Below are 21,895 nucleotides of genomic sequence, written 5' to 3'. Positions count from 1 at the left end.
TCATTCTATCACAAATAGGCCTTCTCTTGTTTTGTGTTTAAAAATGTGTTTTTGCACTTCATAAAACACAATTCTTCTAATCTCTCCAACTATACCATAGCATTATGCCATACTTCGGAATGGCTAGGGAGATTGCTGAATTCAGCCCCTTTAATGTATGCTGATGATGGGTGATTTTTGGACTAAGAAAATATCTTGCATCTGCAGATCTTCAGTGATGGAATACCAGACTTCTTCAGTTTTTTTGGGCGGTATTAGAGTGGGATATGAGAGAACTATCGGAAGACGTTATCTGGAGAGTGGTCCTTATGTTGCTGAGGGCGGTTGCTATCTTGTCCCACTATCACCTGATCCAATTGAAATACCTAAACAGAGTATATTTCATAAGAGGCTGATGTTCAAAATGGGATGAGACTCATCCCCGGAATGTGTTGAGTGCCTCCATGACTGCGCTACTTTTCTTCATACAAACTGCGCATTTCCAGTCATCAAAAAATTGTGGAGGGAGGTTATGAATACTCTAGGATTGGTGCTGGGTTAGCCGGTACCATATAGCCTGACATTACACATATTTGAATGCATAGTTGCCAATGTGTATCTGAAAACACTGTTACATTTGCGGCTGGTCCTCGCTAAACAAGACATAGATCAACATTGGAGAGCAGCAATGCCCCCTACAGAGAGTGGCAGCAGGTCATGAATAGATGTATGTTTGTTGCAAAACTTTTGTATGATTCGTGTAGTTGTCCCTGAAATATAAAAAGGTATGGAAAGCTCACTTTCACCTGGAATGAGATCCCCGAAACCAAATCCGTTGCCATCTTAGAATTGAGTGTTTTTCTGCCTTCCCTTCTACATGTTGTAGGCTATTATAGGCTGCGCCCACATCTCCCATCTTCTAATGTATTGTTGTCACATGTTTGCTATCTGAACTGTCTGGTAAACATATGTTGTATGCAATTTTCATGTATATTTGACCTCGCATTTTCAAATTTGCTTGAACAAATTCAGAATAAATCACTTTAACTCTTATGTTGTTTGATAGAGCGAACTTTACGTTTTGGTGCTTGCTCCAAGAGAGTCATGCCTCTTAGGGGCCTCAGCATCTTTGCTTGGTGTTATGTATCCTGTTAGCATTGCTTTTCATGCATTCCAGCATTTGTTCCAGTTTCATCTCTCTTGTAGACCTCCACAAAAACATATGTAGCTGGTCTCACTGAAAGATACTCTCTTTATGTAGATGATCTGTTTGCCCAAATATTAGTTATCTTATTGTCATTACAGAGAGGTAAGAGTAGGCACCAAGTTCAATAGGCCTTTATGTTTAGCTTCATCTCCAAAGCAATACAAGACAGAATTGGACCTCCACTGTGGGTTGTAGTTCTTGCCTTGTTAACCTCATCTCAGGAGTGATTGGGTTGTAGTTTCGATCAGCTGTGATAATGCTTTTCAAGCGATGCCTGTGTCAGCTTCCACCCACCTCAAAGGCCTTTAAATCTGAGGTATTGAACATTACCATGAACCGCTCCATTTGGATTGAAGGCATTGAGGTAAAACCTTAGTCTCTCACTATTTCCTTCAACCCCTCAGATCTGTCTGTATTGATCAATAGTTCTAGTAGTTACGGTATCAATATTGGTAGATAGATGTTTAACCTTCAGGTGACGAAAATATCATAGTTGTCCAGTAGCACTCTACTAATACCTTGAAAGCACACAACCTTCACGGGCACACGCATCCTCAAAAACTGTCAATCTCATTCATATTCATGCAGACATTCATTCAGATAACCACAGCTGCATTTATTGATGCTAAAAGTTCCTATCTGAGGGGATCTTAGCAGGAAATGCTCAACCTGTTGTGAAGCATCACTTGTTCATCAATGTCATAGGTACTTCACAGGAATGAAAGGAAGTAATAATGTACAGCAACCTGTGCATACTGACCTCTCCACCCAGACTACATTGTAAATGATTAAGTATACTTTTTTAGAGGAGTCCCTCTGAATGCCCATGAATGCAAAGACCTTCATATCTGTATTTGCATTCTCAATATACTAACATGGCAGCCCAGGGTCAGGGAGTGCAAAGTGTTAAAAAAATGCCATAATGTGAAAGGACATTTGAGCAAGTAGCATTCCACTGGACAACTGCCCGGCAATGCCGGCATATGATATGTACCAAGTCAAAGCTGTCCATCATTAATGATGAGCAGTTTCCACTTTGCAAATGTATACTTTCCCCTTTGAGGTGCCATTATGCATTCAATGGTTTGCCACCGTTTTTGCAGCCACAGACCACTGATATTCCATTGTGATTCACAAAGAGGGGGGATACCTTTGTCAGTCCCCCCATTAACTTCCTTATCACAAAGATATTTACGATTTGTAATGTACTTTTTGTTCTTTACTGCTTTGATACATCAGCTGCTAGCTTCTTACAAGTAAAGCAGCAATCGTAAGATCCGCAAAAGTCTGTCTTAATCTGAAGATAACAGGGTTATGTTTGAATGTTTATGGAAGTTTAGTAAAAGTAACATAAGAGAGATAATTGCTATGGCTGCTTTCAGTTCGAATAAGAAAATGCACATTTCTCTTATAAGGATATTGATGGTCAAAAGCCTTTTGATAGTATTGATTTTTTTCTGGATCAAGAGCTGAGTAGAATCGGGGTTGTTCCCAATTTTAGAAGAATGCTGGGGCCATACAAATTAATGAGCAAGGAAGTAAAAGTTGAACAGGGTGAAATCAGAAACTTTTCAACTGGAAAGAGACAGGAGCATTCTCCGCACATCTGTTCAGTTTGCAGAACAATAATATTGTAGGGATTAGGTGCATGTGATAAGGAAATGAATCCTGAAGACCACATAGTGTAAATAGACGACTCCTTTTACTTGTGTGCTGGCTGTTGACAATTTACTAATTTTGTTTGTGATGTATGGGCTCATTGAGGTGTTTGTATAGAATTATCTCTTATTTGGAATAAAGGTTTGCAGTTTGTGTTGTCTTCATACAAATTCTGGTGGTAGTGAACCTGAGCTGTCGGTGTTATTGAAGGACCAATTTAAGGTAGTGATTCTGATATGCATGGCCTGTTGCCCTCGGCTATTTCAGCTTAGGAGGTTTCATTAGCTAGAAGAATCTGAGATTCAAGCTCTTTCTGCTTGATGAACCATAGATGAGTTTTCACTTCAATGAATTGGTCTTCCTAACACATCCCTTAGTTGGGTCAAATTGTCAAGTAAATAACATAACGTGTATTTGTAAAGGGCACTATTTTTGAGACTTTCAAAATAGGGTTTGTACGTGGCCAAAAGGATTTTTGCATGCGCAAACGGGTCTTAGACCCGTTTACGCATGCAAATATCCGTCATACATGAGAACGCTAGGGGGCGCGCTCGCGAATGGACGCCTTCTAGAAGGGCTCCCGCAGTCCGGTGCTATTACTCCGGCAATTTATCCTTTTTGCGGGCACACCTGGGTGCCGTCATTGCCCACGAAGGTCCAACTAGATGGCGAGAGTGCGCGGACGGGAGTAGAAGGTCCTAGCTGCCGGGAGACTGCCGCGAGGGAACTCGAAAGTTGCGGCGGATGCGATGCCTGAAGCTGCTGTGCGGAAGCCCCGGATCGGGCTGACAAGTGAGGCCGTGGCTGGCAACGAGGTGGAAGGCCGCGAACGACTGAGACGAGTTGGACGGCCCCCCGGACCCGTAGAGACCTGGAGGGCCGGCGGGAGCGGACCGGACGGCCAGACTGACGGGTGAGAGCGAGCGGGGGTCACTCCTCCCCCCCCCCCCCCCCCCCCCCTCTAGACCTCCGGAGTGATCACAGGGCCGGAGCACCCGAGCGGGACCTGGCGCTGGCCTGCGTTGGGTGAAGGGCCCCTGAGGCAAGAATATTTTTGGAAGCGGGGACGGCGGGGGCGTCGATCCCTCTCCCCCCCCCCCCCCCCCCCTCGTCACTGGGAGAGACACAGCACGTAGTGCTTTGGACGCAGCAGGGGCCATATCGGATGGGCATTGGGCCTGGTGGGGGGAAGACCGTGCCGTGATGGCTATCACCAGTGTTGATGTGCTGCCCCCCCAGGTCTGAAGATTACGGCTGGTGCCCCCTGCTCGGGTGGGTGTGAAGTTTGATCACACGTGGCCTACGCCACGAAAGCGAAACTGGTGTAGTGGCGAGGGCGATCCACTCGAGACCTGGGCGCGACCGGCATTGCCAGCATAGACGGACGGGCACGGAGCCCCCTGGACTCTCGAACTGGCGAATTGAACCCTCACGAAGGATCACGAAGGATCGCAGGGAGGTGCTGCGGGGCCTGAGCTGGTGGTGTTGGAAACTTCTGCCCCGGGACAGCGATGGGCAAGACGGCCACTAGGCAGCCCAAACTCATGTTTGCGGCGAATAAGAAAGCGATTGCGCCTGAAGAGAAGTTGCGCCCCCCGGATGAGACGGCTGCCGCATCGGGGAGTGCTACGGATGCGGAGGTGAATTTACAAGCAGTACTTTGCGAGGTGCGCCAGGGGTTCGCGACCATCGCGGACAAGGTGGACCGGCTCTCGTCGCGCGTGGATGCGGTAGTGCATAAGGTGGATGCGCACGAGGGTCGCTTGAAAGAGGCGGAACAGCGCATATCGGACTCGGAGGATGTGGTGACCCGGCACTCGTCGCAGTTATCCAGAATGGATAACCTCCTACGTGTTATCGCAGCTAAAAATGAGGAATTGGAAGCGAGGAGTAGGCGAAACAACGTACGCATCGTACGTATTCCGGAAACGACAAATGTGGGCAAAATGGAGGAGTATGTCGAGAAGATGTTGGTGGCGGCGATGGGCTCAGAGGTATTCTCTACACACTTCATAGTGGAGCGGGCGCATCGGGCACTGGGGCCCAGACCGAAGCCGGGGGCGCCGCCTCGGCCGATTATAGCCCGGATGCTGAATTACCGGGATCGGGACGCGGCCTTAAGGGCGGCACGAAGTGCGAGGTCATTGGCATATGACGGAAACTCCTTCACGCTGTATCCGGACTTCACCCCACTTGTTCAAGAGGAACGTAGGAAGTTCCTTGTCGTCAAGAATAAACTGCGCAAACTGCAAATAGACTATGCTTTGCTTTACCCTGCACGCCTGCGGGTCACGTACCAAGGGAGGCAGAAATTCTTTACCAACCCACAGCAGGTGGAGGATTTCCTCAAGCAGCTCCAACGGACTCGGAGGTTGGAAGCAGGAGCGGACGATGATCTGGCCCCTGGTCGAGAGCCGCTGGCAGATGGGGAATCGTGAGTGGCCAGTAATGTATCTGCATATAAACTCATAGGTGAGCGTGGAGCGCTGCTTCAGTGCTGCGATTGGAACTTATCGTTGATGTAAATTGCAATGATCTCCGGGTGGGTCTGTTTGAGGTGGGGGACAATGGGTTAGTATGCTAGACGTTGTTTCCGGGGTCCCTATGGTTGGGGGTCCCTCTTAGTATGTGACGCAGGACCGTATTTTGGTAATGGATATCAGGATCTCATTAGGGGTTGACGGTATTCCTCAGGTTGCCTCTGATGCTAGCGCTGGACACCCCCTCCTGATTGCTGGGCTGGGCTACACGTGGTGTGGTTCGGGCGGGCTGTCATGGGAGGGGTCATAGTGGTGCCACCTAGATACGTTCTCGATGGGAAGTACCCTAGTATATGTTTTTGAGGTTGAGGGTTGTTTTAGCCCTAGTTATTGGGGGATATGTGGGAGGGATGGGGAGGGAACGCTGCTGGCAGGTTGGGGATTGCTTCAGTGGGAGGGGGGTGGGTACAAGGGTAGTAGTGGATGTCTGAATGATTGGAACTTGCGAACTGAGAGTAGAGCAACTAAATGGTATGGCGCTGGTCGGCTATGGCCTGGGAAAAAGCTAGGAATATACAGCGCTGACGGTGCGGGGGTTCCTGTGGCCGCATTGGCTGAATGTAGCGGGGGTGATGCGTGGTGTGGCTGCTCCTCCTGGTGGAAGCTGAGGTTGGGATGGGGTGGCAGGCTGGATCATGATTGGCAGACCGAGGATGACTGAACAGAGTCATAACTCTAGACTAACGGTTATGTCCTGGAATGTCCGTGGGCTGAATGATGCAAGAAAATGTCGGAGGGTGGTGGCCTATTTGGACCAGCATCAGGTGCAGGTCGCCCTATTGCAGGAAACGCATCTTAGCCCCCGGTCAGCCTACACTTTCGCGAATAGGTGGGCGGCAGTGCGTTGTTTCTCCTCATATTCTGGGTATGCCAGAGGTACGGCGATTCTGATTAAAAAAACGGTGCCGTTCGTAAGGTTGGGTGAACGCATGGATGAAGAGGGGAGATTCGTCTTGTTGTGGGGCAGACTGGGTACTGATACGATTACAATTGTCAACTGTTATGGGCCTAATGTGGACACGCCTGCGTTTTACACCACACTGTGGGGCGAGATACTGAATACTGGATCCATGCATATCATATGGGGTGGGGATTTTAATATCACATTGTCGCCTGGGCTGGATAGATCGGATGGTAGCCCCCAATATAACAGAAACGCGAGAGATGCGGTGGCGGGTATGATGATGGAAGGTGCCCTAATAGATAGTTGGAGGTATGCGCATGCTGGAGTCCGCGAGGGAACGCATTTCACGGTGTATGCCAACACTTGGGCTAGACTCGACTACTGCCTACTGTCCCGTGGACTGGCGGTTGATTTGGGCAGGGTGACGCATTTGCCGCGGTCCTAATCGGACCATTGTCCGGTGCTGGTGCAGGTAGCGATCCCGGGGTACGGCAGGGCAGCGCCACGGTGGCGTTTGCAACCCACGGCACTATTGGATCCACTATTCCAGACGGAATTGGGGGAGGAGATTGCGGAATTTTTTCCACGTAATAAGGGGTCAGTGGCCAGTGTTGAGACCATCTGGGAGGCGTTTAAGGTCACGATTCGTGGTTTTTATATCTCCAAGAGCTTTGGAGTATTGAAGTCGATACGCAGCACGCTTACCAAGCTGGAGGCCGAACTCAAGGAGCTGGAGTCTGCCATGGCCCGAGGGCCGATGGGCCCACTCCATAAGGAGTTTAGGGACAAGCTGTCGCAGTACGAGCGAGAGGCGGAAAGAGAGGCCAATTTCAGGGGGAAGCACTGGCAGGCCCGCCGATATTGTGAGGGGGAGAGACCTGGGCGGGCATTAGCAGGCATCACTAGACACTTACAGGGCGCCTCGCACATATTAGAGATACGCGCGCAGAGCGGAGCTATATATCAAGACACAAAGGGGATATTACGGCAATTCACTGAGCATTACAAGGGATTATACACAGCCCGTGACGTTGGCGAGGTCCAGTTTGGAGACTTCTTAGACGATATAGCTTTATGCTGGTTGAGTGATGAACACAGGCAATTTCTGGGAGCTCCATTTGAGCTTGATGAGATACGGGAAGCGATAATGTCTTTGAGTAATGGCAAGGCGCCTGGGCTGGATGGCTTGCCGGCGGAATTTTATAAATGCTATATAGACATAATGGCTCCTGTGCTTCGAGAGGTCTATGAGGACTCTCTGGAGGCAGGCGTGTTGCCGGGGTTGATGAGAGAGGTGGTGATCACCTCCCTGTTGAAACCTGATAAGGCGGCGGAGGATTGTGACTCCTATAGACCACTGTCCCTGATAAATTGTGATGCCAAGATTCTGGCGAAGGTGTTGGCCACGCGACTCTCATTGTTAATGACTAAAATTGCCCTTCCTGATCAGGCAGGATTTGTCCCGGGTAGATCCATCGCTAGTAACTTGCGAACGCTTTTCTCCCTGATTCAAACGATTGCGCCAGAACTGCCTGTCGCGGCTATATTCCTGGACGCCACCAAGGCGTTCGACTCAGTTGAGTGGAATTATCTATTCGCTATTCTGTACCGGATGGGTTTTCCCAAAATCTTTGTCGCTTGGATAAAATTGCTTTATACTGACCCCACGGCTAGAGTGTTGATCAATGGGGACCTATCGAATCCGATTCCTTTAACTAGAGGGACCCGACAAGGGTGCCCGCTGTCCCCGCTGCTGTTCGCCATAGCCATTGAACCTCTGGCATGTTGTATCCGACAACTCCACAAGCACAGTGCCTTCAAATGCTGTCAAAGGCAGATTGATGTGTCCTTATATGCTGATGATATAACGCTTTATGTGGTAGACCCGCAGACTAACCTGAATTCGCTGTTCCGCGAATTTGTGGTATTTGGGAGATTGTCTGGGATCCACATTAACTGGAGGAAGTCGCAATTTTTCCCCCTGACGGCCGCGGTCGGCCGATATGCACTAGATTAACCGCTGGAGTGGTGTGACTCGGATCTCCGATATCTGGGGGTGCGAGTTTCGACGACCCGGGAAGAGACTCTACGTCTGAATTATGGCACAGCCGTGAGCAAGCTGGCGGAGGATGTGTCGCGCTGGATCTCGTTGCCGTTGACCATGGCTGGTAGGGCTTCATTGATTAAAATGGTGGTGCTGCCTCGTTTTTTGTACTTCTTCCAGAACATTCCGTATTACCCGGGTGCGTTTTTCTTCCGGACGCTGCGCTCTGAGTTGCTGCGATTGTTCTGGGCTGGTAAGCAGCCCCGACTGGCCTGGTCGACTATCATCATGCCGTACAGTAAAGGGGGATTTGACGTTCCCGATTTTCAGGTGTATTATCTGAGCGCGCAGGCACACTTTGCATATCATTGGATTACCCCTACGCCCTGCATGCCGCAGCTGGCGGTTGAGGACTGGGTGGCTCGGCCTCTGCCGTTACAGGGACTCATCCATGGTCCAGTCACTGCGATCGAGACACCGCTTACCACCGTGACTTGCACGATTGATGCTTGGCAGCGTATATTGCGCAGGCTGACAGCCGGTGTGCTGTATGCCCCGCGGTTGCCATTGGTTTATCATCCAGGCCTCTCTCTGTTGCAGGAAGGCGGGTTCCGCGTGTTGTGTGCTAAGATAAAGATCCGATTCTGGGGAGATCTTTTCGAGAATGGTCAGTTTAAGACGAAGGAACAATTTTTCGCGGGGCATCAGCCTAATCCACTGGAGGTCTTTTATTATCTCCGGCTGCGGCAAGGGATGAGACTGGTGATGCCGCATTATCCGATGGAGCCAGAGGTGGTGAAGCCGTTGCAGGTTATGCTCGCCTCTACGGATGGTCGGCACTTGGTCTCTCAGTTATATGACAGTATTCGTGAGGGTGGTGGGACTGCAGGATGTAAAGCGCTTCACGGATGGACTGTTGAGATGGGTAGGGACATTACGGAGGCGCAATGGGCGTATTGCTGCAAGCTCACTTCCCAATATCTCATCCAGCTGCCGATTGCGCATTATCCATTGTAAGTTTCTGCAGCGCTGGTATTACACTCCTGTTAGGAAGTATCGATTTCGGTTGTCGGATTCTGATCGATGTGAGAGGTGCCGCTCGGAGGGGGCTGATTTTCTGCATCTTGCTTGGACATGTGCAGGGGTGGCTGACTACTGGCTGCAGGTCCACGCTGCGCTTACGGCCATGGTGGGGGATGTGGTTGAGCTCGACCCGCTAGTGATGCTGTTGGGCTATACGGTGTCGGTGCCTAAGGTGCACCGTAAATTTGTTAACATTGTGTTGTTGCTGGCGAAACGGCGTGTTGCATGTAGGTGGGGTAGGGGTCGCGCACCAAAGTTCAAGGAGTGGATAGAGGATGTTCTGTACTGTCAGGACCAGAATGCGATATATGCTGAGGTGCAGCCTCTGAAGAGTAGGGAAAAGGACATATGGGATCCGTTTCGAGCATATCTAGCGGCGCAGACTAGCTCCACTGAAGGGGGCAGTTAGGGGCTGTGGAGAGTAGTACGGACGGGTGTGACGTCCGGCTAGTGGGGGCTCATGGTGGCATGGACAGGGTGGAGAAGAGAAGAGTGGGGATTTGGGTGGCGGGGTACTCTGCTTGCGTACCCAGAGCGACTGGTATTGGTGTGACCCATGGTGGACTATGTGTATATATTGTGCCCCATGATTGGGGTATGTTGTCGGTACATGACCCAAGTGGGCCTAATGGACATTCCCTCGCTATGCGACCTGCGGATGCTCTGTATTACTCAACATTGACGTACAGAGGGGTGTATACAAACGTGCCGCCGGGCCCCCGGGTTGTCGGCTAATTGGCTGTGTAAACGATGTTTGAAATCTCAATGCAATATCTACTGTAGCCGGCCGGTGAGGTTGTAGGCGAATGACTGTATGGTTGCTGAAAGTTGAAATAAAGGTTTTTGAATCAAAAAAAAAAAAAAAAAATATCCGTCATACATCTGGCCCTAAATCTGTTAGGAGGCAATGACTGAATAGTAGTCATTTTACAGCTTGTGCCTAGTTTGTAGCTTTGCAGATTTTACCTATTACAGTCTCTACCCTTTGTGCAACATGAATGTACCAGCACGTGAGGAACTGATGCCTAGTTTGAGCTGCCTCTGTTGGAGAGCCTTTGTATTTAATAATTGTGACTGAGCTTCTCCCTATTTAGTACCCATTTCCCTCAAAGTTCTTAATAGTTGTGTGACAATAAAATGCTCTCTCCTTGGCAGGTTTATGCCAGAGCCGAATCTCCCTCCATTGATAGTCTATGACTCCAGATCTGTCCCTCCAAGTGTGGATCCGAAGCAGGTGGTGAACATAGATGTGATACAGGAGGGACTCCCTGAGCTACCTGCTGCTTGCAGGGAAAGGCTTGTCAAGCACTATGGAATCTTGCCTGAACATAGCTACACGTTGGTGGTAGGTATCAGGAAAACAGAAAAGGGGAAAACTGTCATAAAAAAAGTATATAACTTTTCACTTATAGGAAAAGAGCAGTGACTTCTTAGAATGAAAGTACGTGATGGTTGGTTTATAGATTTGATTGCGAATAAGCAGATAAAGAAGTCTCAATTAAATTCGTTAAAATTGTTTGAAACATCCTAATTTGAGAAAAATACATCCAGGGAAAGATATTTTTGAATTAAGTGATCCTGGAAAGGTTATATGACCATCTCCAATTTACAATTTCCACCTAAAACCAGCCTGCCCACCTCCCTTGCCAACAATTTGCTATGACCAGTTCTTAGGCTCTGCGAATTTTATTGCTTCTCATATTTTACTCTGAATCAACCTTTGGCAGGTTCTTCTCGAGTGTTTACCTGTTAACCCAACATTAGAACTGTGGTTGTAGGACCCCTTGCTCTCTGCTCCAGTTACAGATGCATGTTTGTAAGCGTGTATTATGACCGTCCCCTTATTTGTTCTATTGCTATATTTTGCAGGATTTAATCCGGAAGGTAGCACTCCTGTTACTTGTGCTACTTCTTGTTCACAGAATCCATTATAGGCCACTGTAGGACTAGCTTGTAGCCTGCTGTCTCTCGTATATTCATATACGTAGGGTGGTGCTGGCATTGTTTTGTTTTCATGGTTTTAAGTTCTTAAGGTCACTTAGCCTTTAGATGTTGTTTTGGATACCCTTTTCACCAAGTCGTTACTGGTTCTGTATAACCTCCATACAAAAAACAGGGATACATTCCCCCCACTAACACAATATATGTAGGCTATAAGTCCATAGTCCATAGATTAACTTGTGTCCACAGACCAAACACACAAAATGTTTTTTAAAATTATTTTTTCACATTTTCATTTATTTTCATAAAATGATGCTATACATACTGCTGTAACTGTAGTAGCAGGATTGCTACTGATATTCAGTTATTACATATACATCAGATATATTATAAAATAGACTTTGACACAATACATTTTATGGAAAGAGAACAATCCTGTGCATAAACCCAACTGTTATTAGATAACCAAACAATATTTAGAGTAAATTCAGATATATCAAAACAACAACAAATCATAAGGGAATGTTAAGAAAATACAACATAACCAAGACAGTGAAGCGCCTGTATAACCTCCAGCCTCCCATGCCTTTATTTATTCGCTTGCAATGGGCAGTGACTAGTTGTTTCATGGTGTTGGCCAGTGACTGGTTGTTTTATGGTGTCGGGCAGTGACAGGTTGTTTCATTGTGTCAGGCAGTGACTGGTTGTTTCATGGCGTCGGGCAGTGACTGGTTGTTTCATGGCGTCGTACAATGACTGGTTGTTTCATGGTGTCGGGCAGTGACTGGTTGTTTCATGGTGTCTCTCAGTGACTGGTTGTTTCATGGTGTCGGGCAGTGACTGGTTATTTCATGGTGTCGGGAAGTGACTGGTTATTTCATGGTGTCGGGAAGTGACTGGTTGTTTCATGGTGTCGGGCAGTGACTGGTTGTTTCATGGTGTTGGGCAGTGACTGGTTGTTTCATGGTGTCGGGTAGTGACTGGTTATTTCATGGTGTCAGGCAGTGACTGGTTATTTCATGGTGTCGGGCAGTGACTGGTTGTTTCATGGTGTCGGGCAGGGTCTGGGTGTTTCATGGTGTCGGGCAGTGACTGGTTGTTTCATGGCGTCGGACAGTGACTGGTTGTTTCATGGCGTCGGGCAGTTACTGGTTATTTCATGGTGTCGGGCAGTTACTGGTTATTTCATGGTGTCGGGCAGTGACTGGTTATTTCATGGTGTCGGGCAGTGACTGGTTGTTTCATGGTGTCGGGCAGTGACTGGATGTTTCATGGCGTCGGGCAGTGACTGGTTATTTCATGGCGTCGGGCAGTGACTGGTTGTTTCATGGCGTCGGGCAGTGACTGGTTATTTCATGGTGTCGGGCAGTGACTGGTTGTTTCATGGTGTCGGGCAGTGACTGGTTATTTCATGGTGTCGGGCAGTGACTGGTTGTTTCATGGTGTCACTGTTTATCAGCCGCTTATTGAGCAGCGGCAGATTACAGTGGGCTCATGGAAGTGCATGAGTGTGTTTTCTAAAGGAAGTTTCCACCTTTAGGCCGAAGATACGGCATAAACGTGTTGCACAAATAGTCATATCGCTATGTTTAGGGTACAGAGAAGCCTTCTGCGCTTACCTCCTTTGCCTATATTTCTCTACATTGCCAATTCCTCTGAGATGTGAAGGATTTGTCCCACTGCACATAGTCAAAGAGGTTAATTTAGGCCCCAAGACCTCTCGATTAAACAGCCGAGGTAATGCGCCCATAAATTATACTGTTGCTTCCTGCTAGTTTGGTGTCACAGCTTTCATCATTGGATCCCAGTCTTTTGCTATCTAGATGTTGTAAAATAGTCATGAAAGGTTTAGTTATGTCCTGATTATGGTCACTTTCGGAAAGTCTTACAGAAACTACACTGTAGGCATTCCTACGCGTTCTGGTCTCGTTTCTTAGAGGTTTATTGTGCTGTTCATTCACACTTGCCAGAGACGCCTAAACAGCTCTTTTGAGCTTCTCTTTTACTTATGGGCTAAGATATTTCATTGTGTACTGCACTATTTTATTGATTCCTTTGTCCGTCCTGAGAGTTTGAACGTGATGCCAAATTCTGTGTGAAGTCCATGCATTGCAATAAACGCCTAGAGGCGCTGCTGAATTTTGCACAGCCTGCTGGCAGACTCCTGCAGAATTGTCCTCATACGGTCTGTCTACCCGTACCCTTCTAAAGACTTTTGAGAGCTTCTTGTAAGTGCAAACAAATCCAGCCCTCAAATAACGCTCGTTCATTCAACCAAGACGATGAGGCTTAGAATGAAAGATGGCAATGTGAGAGACCACGAGACACCGAACTACAGATTGTAAATGTGGAAAGAACGAGACCAGCACAACTCAAATGTGCATTGCCTATATCTGAAGGGCTTGAAACCTGTGCAGAATGTAAAAAGAAAGCACTGCCGAGGGATATGAAGAACGAGAGGTGTTTATTCAATTTATTTTGAGTAAAGAAGCGAAATTGGCAAGATGTGGATGGACCTGGCTTTCCTCATCTACCCTCCAGACAGTGCGCCTTTTATGGGTTTGCCTAAATTTACAAGTGTCGATTGCTAAGCTTCCACAGAAAGGCCACTTTTCAGAAATGTATATTTTAGCAACATCTCTCCGAGTGGACAATTCAGTAAAAATCAATACACGCACTGAAAAAAGGGTCTTAAAAGTACTTTTGGTCTTTTTAAGGCCCATGGTTTATGTCAGCACAATGTTCAAATTACCCTTCCCGATTGGTAATTGTTTATTGCTGAATTTTGGGACTGATTGAGAAGGAGCTGCCTTCCCCTGCCCAACCGCCTTCCCTCTTGGCTCGGCCATTTCGGACCCCACTCTCTGCTCTGCTGAGGCCCCCCAACCTCCTGCCTGCTTCTCCTCCTTCACTCTCATCTCTTGGCCCCTTTGCTCGATTCATTATTTTTTGGCGCCTTTCCACTTTTGCCCCTTTGAGCTTCTGCCTTTCTCTGGCTGTTTTTAGGTCTCGACCTTGCTATCGCGTAAGCGATCGCAAGCGAGACTGTAGAAAGCGGGTTTAAAAAGTGCTCCCAAAAAGCGGATTGCATGGCTAGCACGCGCACAATCACGCGCATCGTACCGCTATGCAATCCGCCTTTTGGGAGCACTTCAAAGGGTCCGCTCCCCCGCCCCCAAGTGCGCGCGCGCCACGCTCCGCCCGCGTCACAAATTTGCTTTCACTTTCCCGGCGGACGCGAGCCTCCGGACCACTTTAGAAGCCGGGCTTGTTTATTATTATTATCTTTATGCTGCTTTCTTTCTATAAGTGATTAAAGTAAATGAAAATAATATGTTTTACGTGTAGGTAATCCCTGTCTTTATACTTCAGTCGTTTTACTCTCCATCAACAATTCTTGTTAAAGTAAGCACTTTTGATATATATCACAGTACTTCTTGCTCCCCCTTTCAGCCGAACGCACCCACTTTGCTAACGAACAACAGTAGATGGACGAGTAATATTTTTCATTTTCACAAATCGCTCGCACATTTGTGATCATTCACAAGACTGCGTTTGTGATCACGGCTGAGGTGTCGCCTTCACTAGAAGCCTGTGGGCGCTGCAGGAAGCGCTTGTTTCTACTGATGGCGGAAACGCGCCAGCGCTCTCTTTGCACTCACTGCGCCCTCCCTGAAGCAGGGGCAACTGCTGCTCCCATTCACCAGTGAGAAGTGCTCGATAGCGCCTAGAGTGGAGGGGCTCTCGCTCAAAAAAACTGCACCAAGCACGCGTTTGTGTCAGCCTCCAGCAGGCCCTGCGCCTAGAACATAAAGGCGCTATATGGTGAGTGTAGCAGCCTGCCTCTGGGCGACGTGCTAGGTTCACCCCCCCCCCCCCCCCACTTCATTCTCGTGGTCCTTGTCTATAAATCGTGCGCCACAAATCAGTGGCGTATAGTTCGGCACGGTAGACTTGCTTTGTGCAGCACCAGACATGTCGCCTTTCAAAACCCTTGCGGCGCTAGGAGACCTACTGTGCACATAGTTTCAGTGCCTCAATGCGAGAGCTGCATGATCTAGGATCGGAGGTGAAGCCACGTGACCCAGGAGGGAGTGGGGGGGTGGGCGCTGCGTCTGCACATGTGAAGCAAGCCTCGAAGCAGGCACGCACACACACCGAGCGAGGCTCTTGGGACCCCGACCTGGAAGAACTGAGGCTGACATTAAAGCACAGCCCCATGCCGATCCTCGCAGGCTGATTACGGTTTATAAGGGACACCCCATTATTCTTAAGACCTGGTACTCCTTTCATCATCCTCTAGAGTCTATTTGTAATTTGCTTGCAGATCGTGAATTTGCAAAATCCCGAAGGGTCTGGGGTTTGACACCGTGCATGGTTGCAGAACTCTCCCGTTAGAAACCCTTTGTTGCACCTGGCAGCACATCAGAGATCCACACGCTGGACCTTTTGGGCCAGCAGAGATCTCATTTTTTAAACCTCATCCCGGACATGTCCTGAATGCAAAGTGAAGAAATTCCTGACAGATGAAGTTCTTCTAATGTACCACAGAATGGAACCGACTCCTACTTTGAGGGGCGTTAATAGTGAATTAAGGCCCTTAGGCTTACAGGGCAACATAAATATAAAAGAGCAGCTTCACTCTCTGGTGCTGAGCACGGGTCATTGGGGTCATCTATCTAGAGCCCGTGTGCCTCATTTCCTTAAGGCCCCCGTTCTTGGGTTATCACGCACGAGAGGAGCCCTGCTGCCGAGGCGCACAAAACGCGTCCCCTTGCAATGACACTTCTCCTCAATCAGTCTTCTCCCCCTTACAGTCATTTATTCTTATCTGCCCCTGCCTCCAGTTTTCTCTCTCCTTCTCCCTCCCCCGTTTCTCCGCCCCTCTCAGAAGGGTATGCCTTTCTCTCCATCTTTCTACCCCGTCTCTCCTTTCATTTCTGGGACCGCCATTGCAAGCGTGTTCTCTTCCACCTCTCTCTTTGAACGGCTGCCTCTGGCGCAGCAGCTCTGCGAGTGTTTCCCTCCCCCCTCTCTCTTTTCTCACTCCTTCCCTCTCCCTCCTCTTTTCCATTTACTCTCCCCCCGCCAATCTTCACCACCGCTACCCCCTACCAGTCTGACGGCGAGAGGAGAGACTTGCTGTGAGAAACTGGCCTGAGTGATGTATGAAAAACTGAGTCAGCACCGTGAGGGGACTGGTTTACTGGGAAGCGCTATATTCAATCCAGTCTTATGTACACGCACATAACAAAATTTTAGGACCTGCCATTTAGAGGCAGACAGAAGGGGAACCGTATATGCTCAATGCATTAAATCTCATCCCGGCACATTGTAGCAAACGTGAATTAAAATTAAAGGTAACGTAAAAAGGAAACCTACTCTGGGTGCGAGGTGAGGTGCGACAGCTCTCCATACCTTCCTCCTTAACATTCCCCTGCTACGATACTTAGCTTTTAGTATCTACTATTGCGCTTCATTGACACAATAACAAAGTGCTGAATAGGGTAGAATGAAAGGCGTGGTACAAGGACACTCGTTTTAGGGGTTTAGATAACAAGGAGGGAGGGGTTCATAGGAAATGTAATGAGAAGTGGTAATACGTAAAAGCTGGCAGTATGGACATGAAGTCTACCCCGGCACGGGACACGGCCTTCCCTCCACGAGCGCCCCACTGTTAATGGCTGGCAGGACTGAGTTTAATATGCATCCCGCCATTGTATTTGTTTTTGTTTACTCCTCACGTTAGCAAACCGAGCTTAGGTGCCTGCAGTGAGATCAGCGGGTTTGGCATTCGGTGTGGTTTTGTTTTCCCGTTGCGATATCAGGGATGGCGTTGGCAGTGAGATCAGCAGCTTTACAATTGTGTGTGGTTTCTGTTTCAGGTGCCTGCCTGGAGATCAGATGTTTTTTTTTCGGTGTGTGGAGCTATTGGCATTGTAAATGACAATGCCTTTTATTTATATGTTTTCAAAACCAACACATAGATAAAAGTTGTGTCATTTACAATGCCAGTAGCTCAAAGTCTCGCAAATGCGAGACCTATTGCATTGCAAATGCTTGTTTGTATTTGCCTTTCTTTTGCTCTCTTACCTCTTTCTTCGCACCTTGTCTCTTTTTTCTCTCAGCCTGCTCGCAAACTACTTTCATTCACACTCTCACTGCTCTTTATTGTTTTGCACTCTGCCTCCTTTGTTTGTCTTTTTTTTACAGCCTCTTTTGCAGCTTTCGTTCTCTGATTTTGCCTCTTCCGATCTCTGGATGCCTTTTACTGCTTTTTTTGCCCCTAACTCTATGCCGCACATTCCACTGCTCTGTCTCGCCTTCCTCTCCTAGCTGCTACATCCTTTATTCTCCTGCTGCCAGGTACTGCCCCACTTAGCAGCCCCAGGCTCACCTCCTCCTCCGGCAGTGCGGATGCACTGTTTCCACGCCAGTGGCAAGCCCAACAATGCCCCGCCAGGAACCCTGTTCCTCCCCTCACCTAGAGATACTACTCTGCTGCAGCCCTCCATGCCCTGAACCAGGGCTTTAAGAGGGCTGGGTCTCACTGGGTCTGAGCACCGGCCCGTTTTTTTCCCCAGACTGCAGTGACAGCAGGCACATCGATGTACGTGTGGTGAGCGTTGTAGAGGAAGGGAAATCCTTTAAAGAGAGTCATTTTCTCTCTGGATTTCCCTTCTCTTTTTGAAACTCAGGAGCAGCAACATTGTCCTGGTGTCACCAGGGCTTTAAGTGGAAGTTTTTTCAATATTATATACAAGCCATAGTTGCTGCTTATTTATCTTATGCAACTAGCAACCATTGACAAAGCCAATAGTCCTGACTTGTAGGTATGATGTGACTGGATGCAATGACAGAAACAGCAAAATACAAGTTGGGCGGTACACTGTGCTAAACACAGATTTATAGTTTACGTGTTTTTAAGCCACTCCCTTAATTACATTTACCACGCACCTTTGAGAGACCCCCTAGTTTTTTCATCCCACTTAAAGCCCTTCCCTGAACCCCACACATCATCCCTGCGCTGCAGCCAGGTTTCCCTGGGCAACAACTATATTGCATTCTCCTGCACTACCTGAAATTTCTCATACATGCCCCCTACAGCTCCTCCCACCTGTCTCTCCTTTCCCACACCACCCAATGCCGTTGTATGACTGAACCCTGTATGCCTTTACAACGCAGTCACTACTTCCACTGTGACGTCACCACGTGTTACTTTAACACGCAAGTCGTTACAACGACTTGCCTTAGGGTGGTGCTGGACTTTGGAATATTATAAATTACTATTCCAACTCCAGGCTACGCAACAGTAGGGGAGGTGTTAGACTTAAAATCCAACACCAATCCAACTACGCGCCCCTTAGCAAGTTGTTGTAACGACTTGCATGTTAAAGGAGTGTATAGCAACATCTCTCTCGGGGTAGTGACTGCATTGTAAAGGCAAGTCGTTGTTCTGACTGCGGGGTAAAGAATGTTTCCCCGTAACGTCCATGACCAAACTCTTCACAACCCCCCTTGCTAGCACACACCGCACCCTGACCTGCCGCCTCCTTAAAAAACACCCACTTGTTTGTCAAATGCATCCCATTGAAGTCTAGGACCTCCTGTACAACCTCTTTTCGGGCCTGCCCTTCCAGACTGAAACCTGGCTCACCCGGATGTCAGCCTCCAACATCACAACACTGATTACCCTCCCCCCCCCACACTTCAACATCATAAGACAGGACAAAACCTTCAAACCCAGAGATGGACCAGCCATAATCATCAAAGCGAACATCAACTGCTCCATCACATCTGCAAACACGAGGGACCACTTGGAACACCTGGCTTTCAAACTACACATTTCCAGCAACCCCTTCTTGTGAACAGCCCTCCTCTACCAACCTCCTGGACCATGATCTAACTTCAGCTACTCCATCAAACATCTCGCCTTCCTGCTAGTACTCCACTCCAGCTCCTTCATCCTACTTCGCTATCTCAACTACCATCTGGAAGACCTCACAGACCCAAACACCAACAACGAGCTGGAGGGCCTGACCACACTTTGACTCATCCAACTAGTGACGGACCCCATGCATGCCGCCAGACTTCTCCTTGATCCCATCTTTCCAACTTGAGTGACATCACTGTGGACAAGTCCGCTCCCTTCACACAGACTGACCATGCCACTTAGACCTGTACATTCCCCACTTACATGGAACCACACCTCCCAAAACTGCCTCACGCAATTGGAACAGCATAATGGAGGAAACTTGGATCACACAGCAACAAGCCCATCAATCCCAACACCATGATGACCTAGCTCAATCCATCACCAGCTTCAGCATCTGGCTCACCTCATGCGCTGACCCCAGATCAGACCTAACCGAATGCTAAACAGCTCTAGCTACATCAAGGAAATCTTCACCATTGTGAAGGATGTCACTTAACCCGCTGCATGCTCCACAACCATCAGCCCCATCACAGGAACTGTGCACACAGCTCTCACTTTACTTTAGCGACAAGATCAGCCACATCTACAACAATTTCACCCCCAAGATGGACCCATGCTTCCTCGCAGCCCCCAACCAAATGAGATAAACACTCAGGAAACGACCCCTCCCCATGACCTCTTGGCCCACTATCACCACAACAGAAACTCATCGGCCATGCACTCAGAAGCACCTTCTGATCCCTGTCCTCACTTCATCTTCACCAGAATCCTGGACCCCATCTGCTCCACACTGACCCCAATTACTGCCAACTCCACCTCCAAAGGAATCCTCCTAGAGGCGTCTAAACATACTATTATACTGCCCTTTCTGTAAAAATCCCAGCCAGACCCAAAGGTAATAGCCAACTATCAGCCAATCTCCGTGCTACCCAACCTGGCTAAAGTCATGAAGAAAATCATCAGCAAAGTAGTGGATGACCAACTCAAAAACAACCACATACTGGATCCCTCTCTAGCCAGCTTCAGGCCCAACCACAGCACCAAGACCACCCTTATTACTACCACAGAGAACATCCCCCTGATCATGGATAGAGGATACACCGCAGCATTCACCCTGCTCTTATCTATCTGCTACTTTCGACACCTTCTTCCACCCCATTCTCATCCAATGCCTCTACGAAGCCAGCATAAGACGTCCCGCTCTCTGCTGAATCTGCTCGTTCCTAACCGGATGAACCCAGTCAGTCTAGCGCCTTACACCTCTGGCACCACCCATCTCATCTGTGGAGTCCCCTAGGATCCTCACTCAGCCCCATGCTGTTTAATTCCTACATGGCACAGTTCGCCAACATCATCAGAACCCACAGAATCTGCATTGTCGCTTATGACAACTGCACCCAGCTCACCCTTTTCCACTCTTATGAGAACATCTGAACCTATTTCATCATCTGCTTGTCTGAGGTCGTCAGCTAGATGAAGACCAACTGTCTGAAACTCACAAGACAGAAGTGGTTTTCTTCGGCAAGGATGCCTCACTATGCATCACTTGCTGATGGCCAGCTGACCTCAGTCCAGCACCCAGCGTGGCAAGCCAAGCCAGTAACATAGGGTTAGTGGTAGACAACCGACTGTTGATGACCATCCAAATCAACTCAGTCCTGCTTCCACACCCTCAAGGTCCTCAAGTACAACACACGCAGAACTGTCACTCAGGTTCTTATCACCAGCAAATTCAACTATGGCAATGCACTGGGTCAACATCCCTGCCCAGCTCACCACAAGACTATAGGTCATCCAAAATGCAGCAGCAAGACTCACACTCAGACTATCACCCCACATACAAATTACCTCTCATTACCTCTCATCTCAAAAACCTCTACCGACTCCCCATCCACAAACTCACACTCTTCAAGCTCCTGACACACATACAAAGCCTTACAAAATCTAGGATTTTATCTCTACAGACGCATCATCTTCCACACCCAAGCCAAAAACCTCTATTCGGCTAGATACCGTTTGCCCACATCCGCAGACCCAGATCTGGTGGGCACGCTTTCTCGTACCTGGCTCCCGAGGATTGGAGCTTCAGCAGGGCACCAGGTTATGAACCTCTGGAAAATACAATTATGCCTCTCATGCTATACCACTAGCTATTAAATAATTCCCTAGTACTTAGCAAGATAGGCTATTGCAGCAGCCTGCTAGTGTGCCTCCCTTAGTATTCCTTTACTCCGCTAGACAAAGTAATTAATTTAACAACCTGAACCTTACTCAACCTGCCCAGAAATGCACACACACTACCTCACTGAAAACATGACCTGTTACACTTGCTCCAGAATTCTGCCTTCCTCAATCCACAACCTACTTTTCACACCTTAACCCAACATGTGCATGGCATATAGTTTCTAGTGTTTTCATTTAATAGGCCACATCACTGAAATGCCCTACCTCGTGACTTCTATGCCTACCCCACTCTTAAAAGCAGACTAAACAGCCATCTAATGAGAGTAGCAGAAAGATGCATAAAGAATCAAGGATGCGTTTGGAGTTTAGAAGGATGTCAAAAGTTCTGTTTTTACAAGTACTTCTAGTTCCCAGTTAG

At 48.2% G+C, this 21,895-nt stretch overlaps 1 protein-coding gene across 4 annotated transcripts in view; it reads left to right on the top strand.

The window, feature by feature from the left end:
- The window catches only part of GATB (glutamyl-tRNA amidotransferase subunit B), a 488,988-nt gene that overhangs the window by 376,264 nt on the left and 90,829 nt on the right, over positions 1 to 21,895 (top strand). For all 4 annotated transcript variants that reach the window (XM_085641666.1, XM_085641663.1, XM_085641664.1 and 1 more), the window contains one exon: positions 10,572 to 10,761. In XM_085641666.1, coding sequence (XP_085497792.1) covers positions 10,572 to 10,761 — 190 coding nt within the window. The remainder of the gene's footprint in view (positions 1 to 10,571; positions 10,762 to 21,895) is intronic.

This window comes from Triturus cristatus, chromosome 2_2 (genome assembly GCF_964204655.1).
Source record: "Triturus cristatus chromosome 2_2, aTriCri1.1, whole genome shotgun sequence".
Taxonomy (NCBI): domain Eukaryota; kingdom Metazoa; phylum Chordata; class Amphibia; order Caudata; family Salamandridae; genus Triturus; species Triturus cristatus.
The sequence above is the reverse complement of the archived record's forward strand: the minus strand, read 5'-3'. Positions and strand labels throughout refer to the sequence as shown.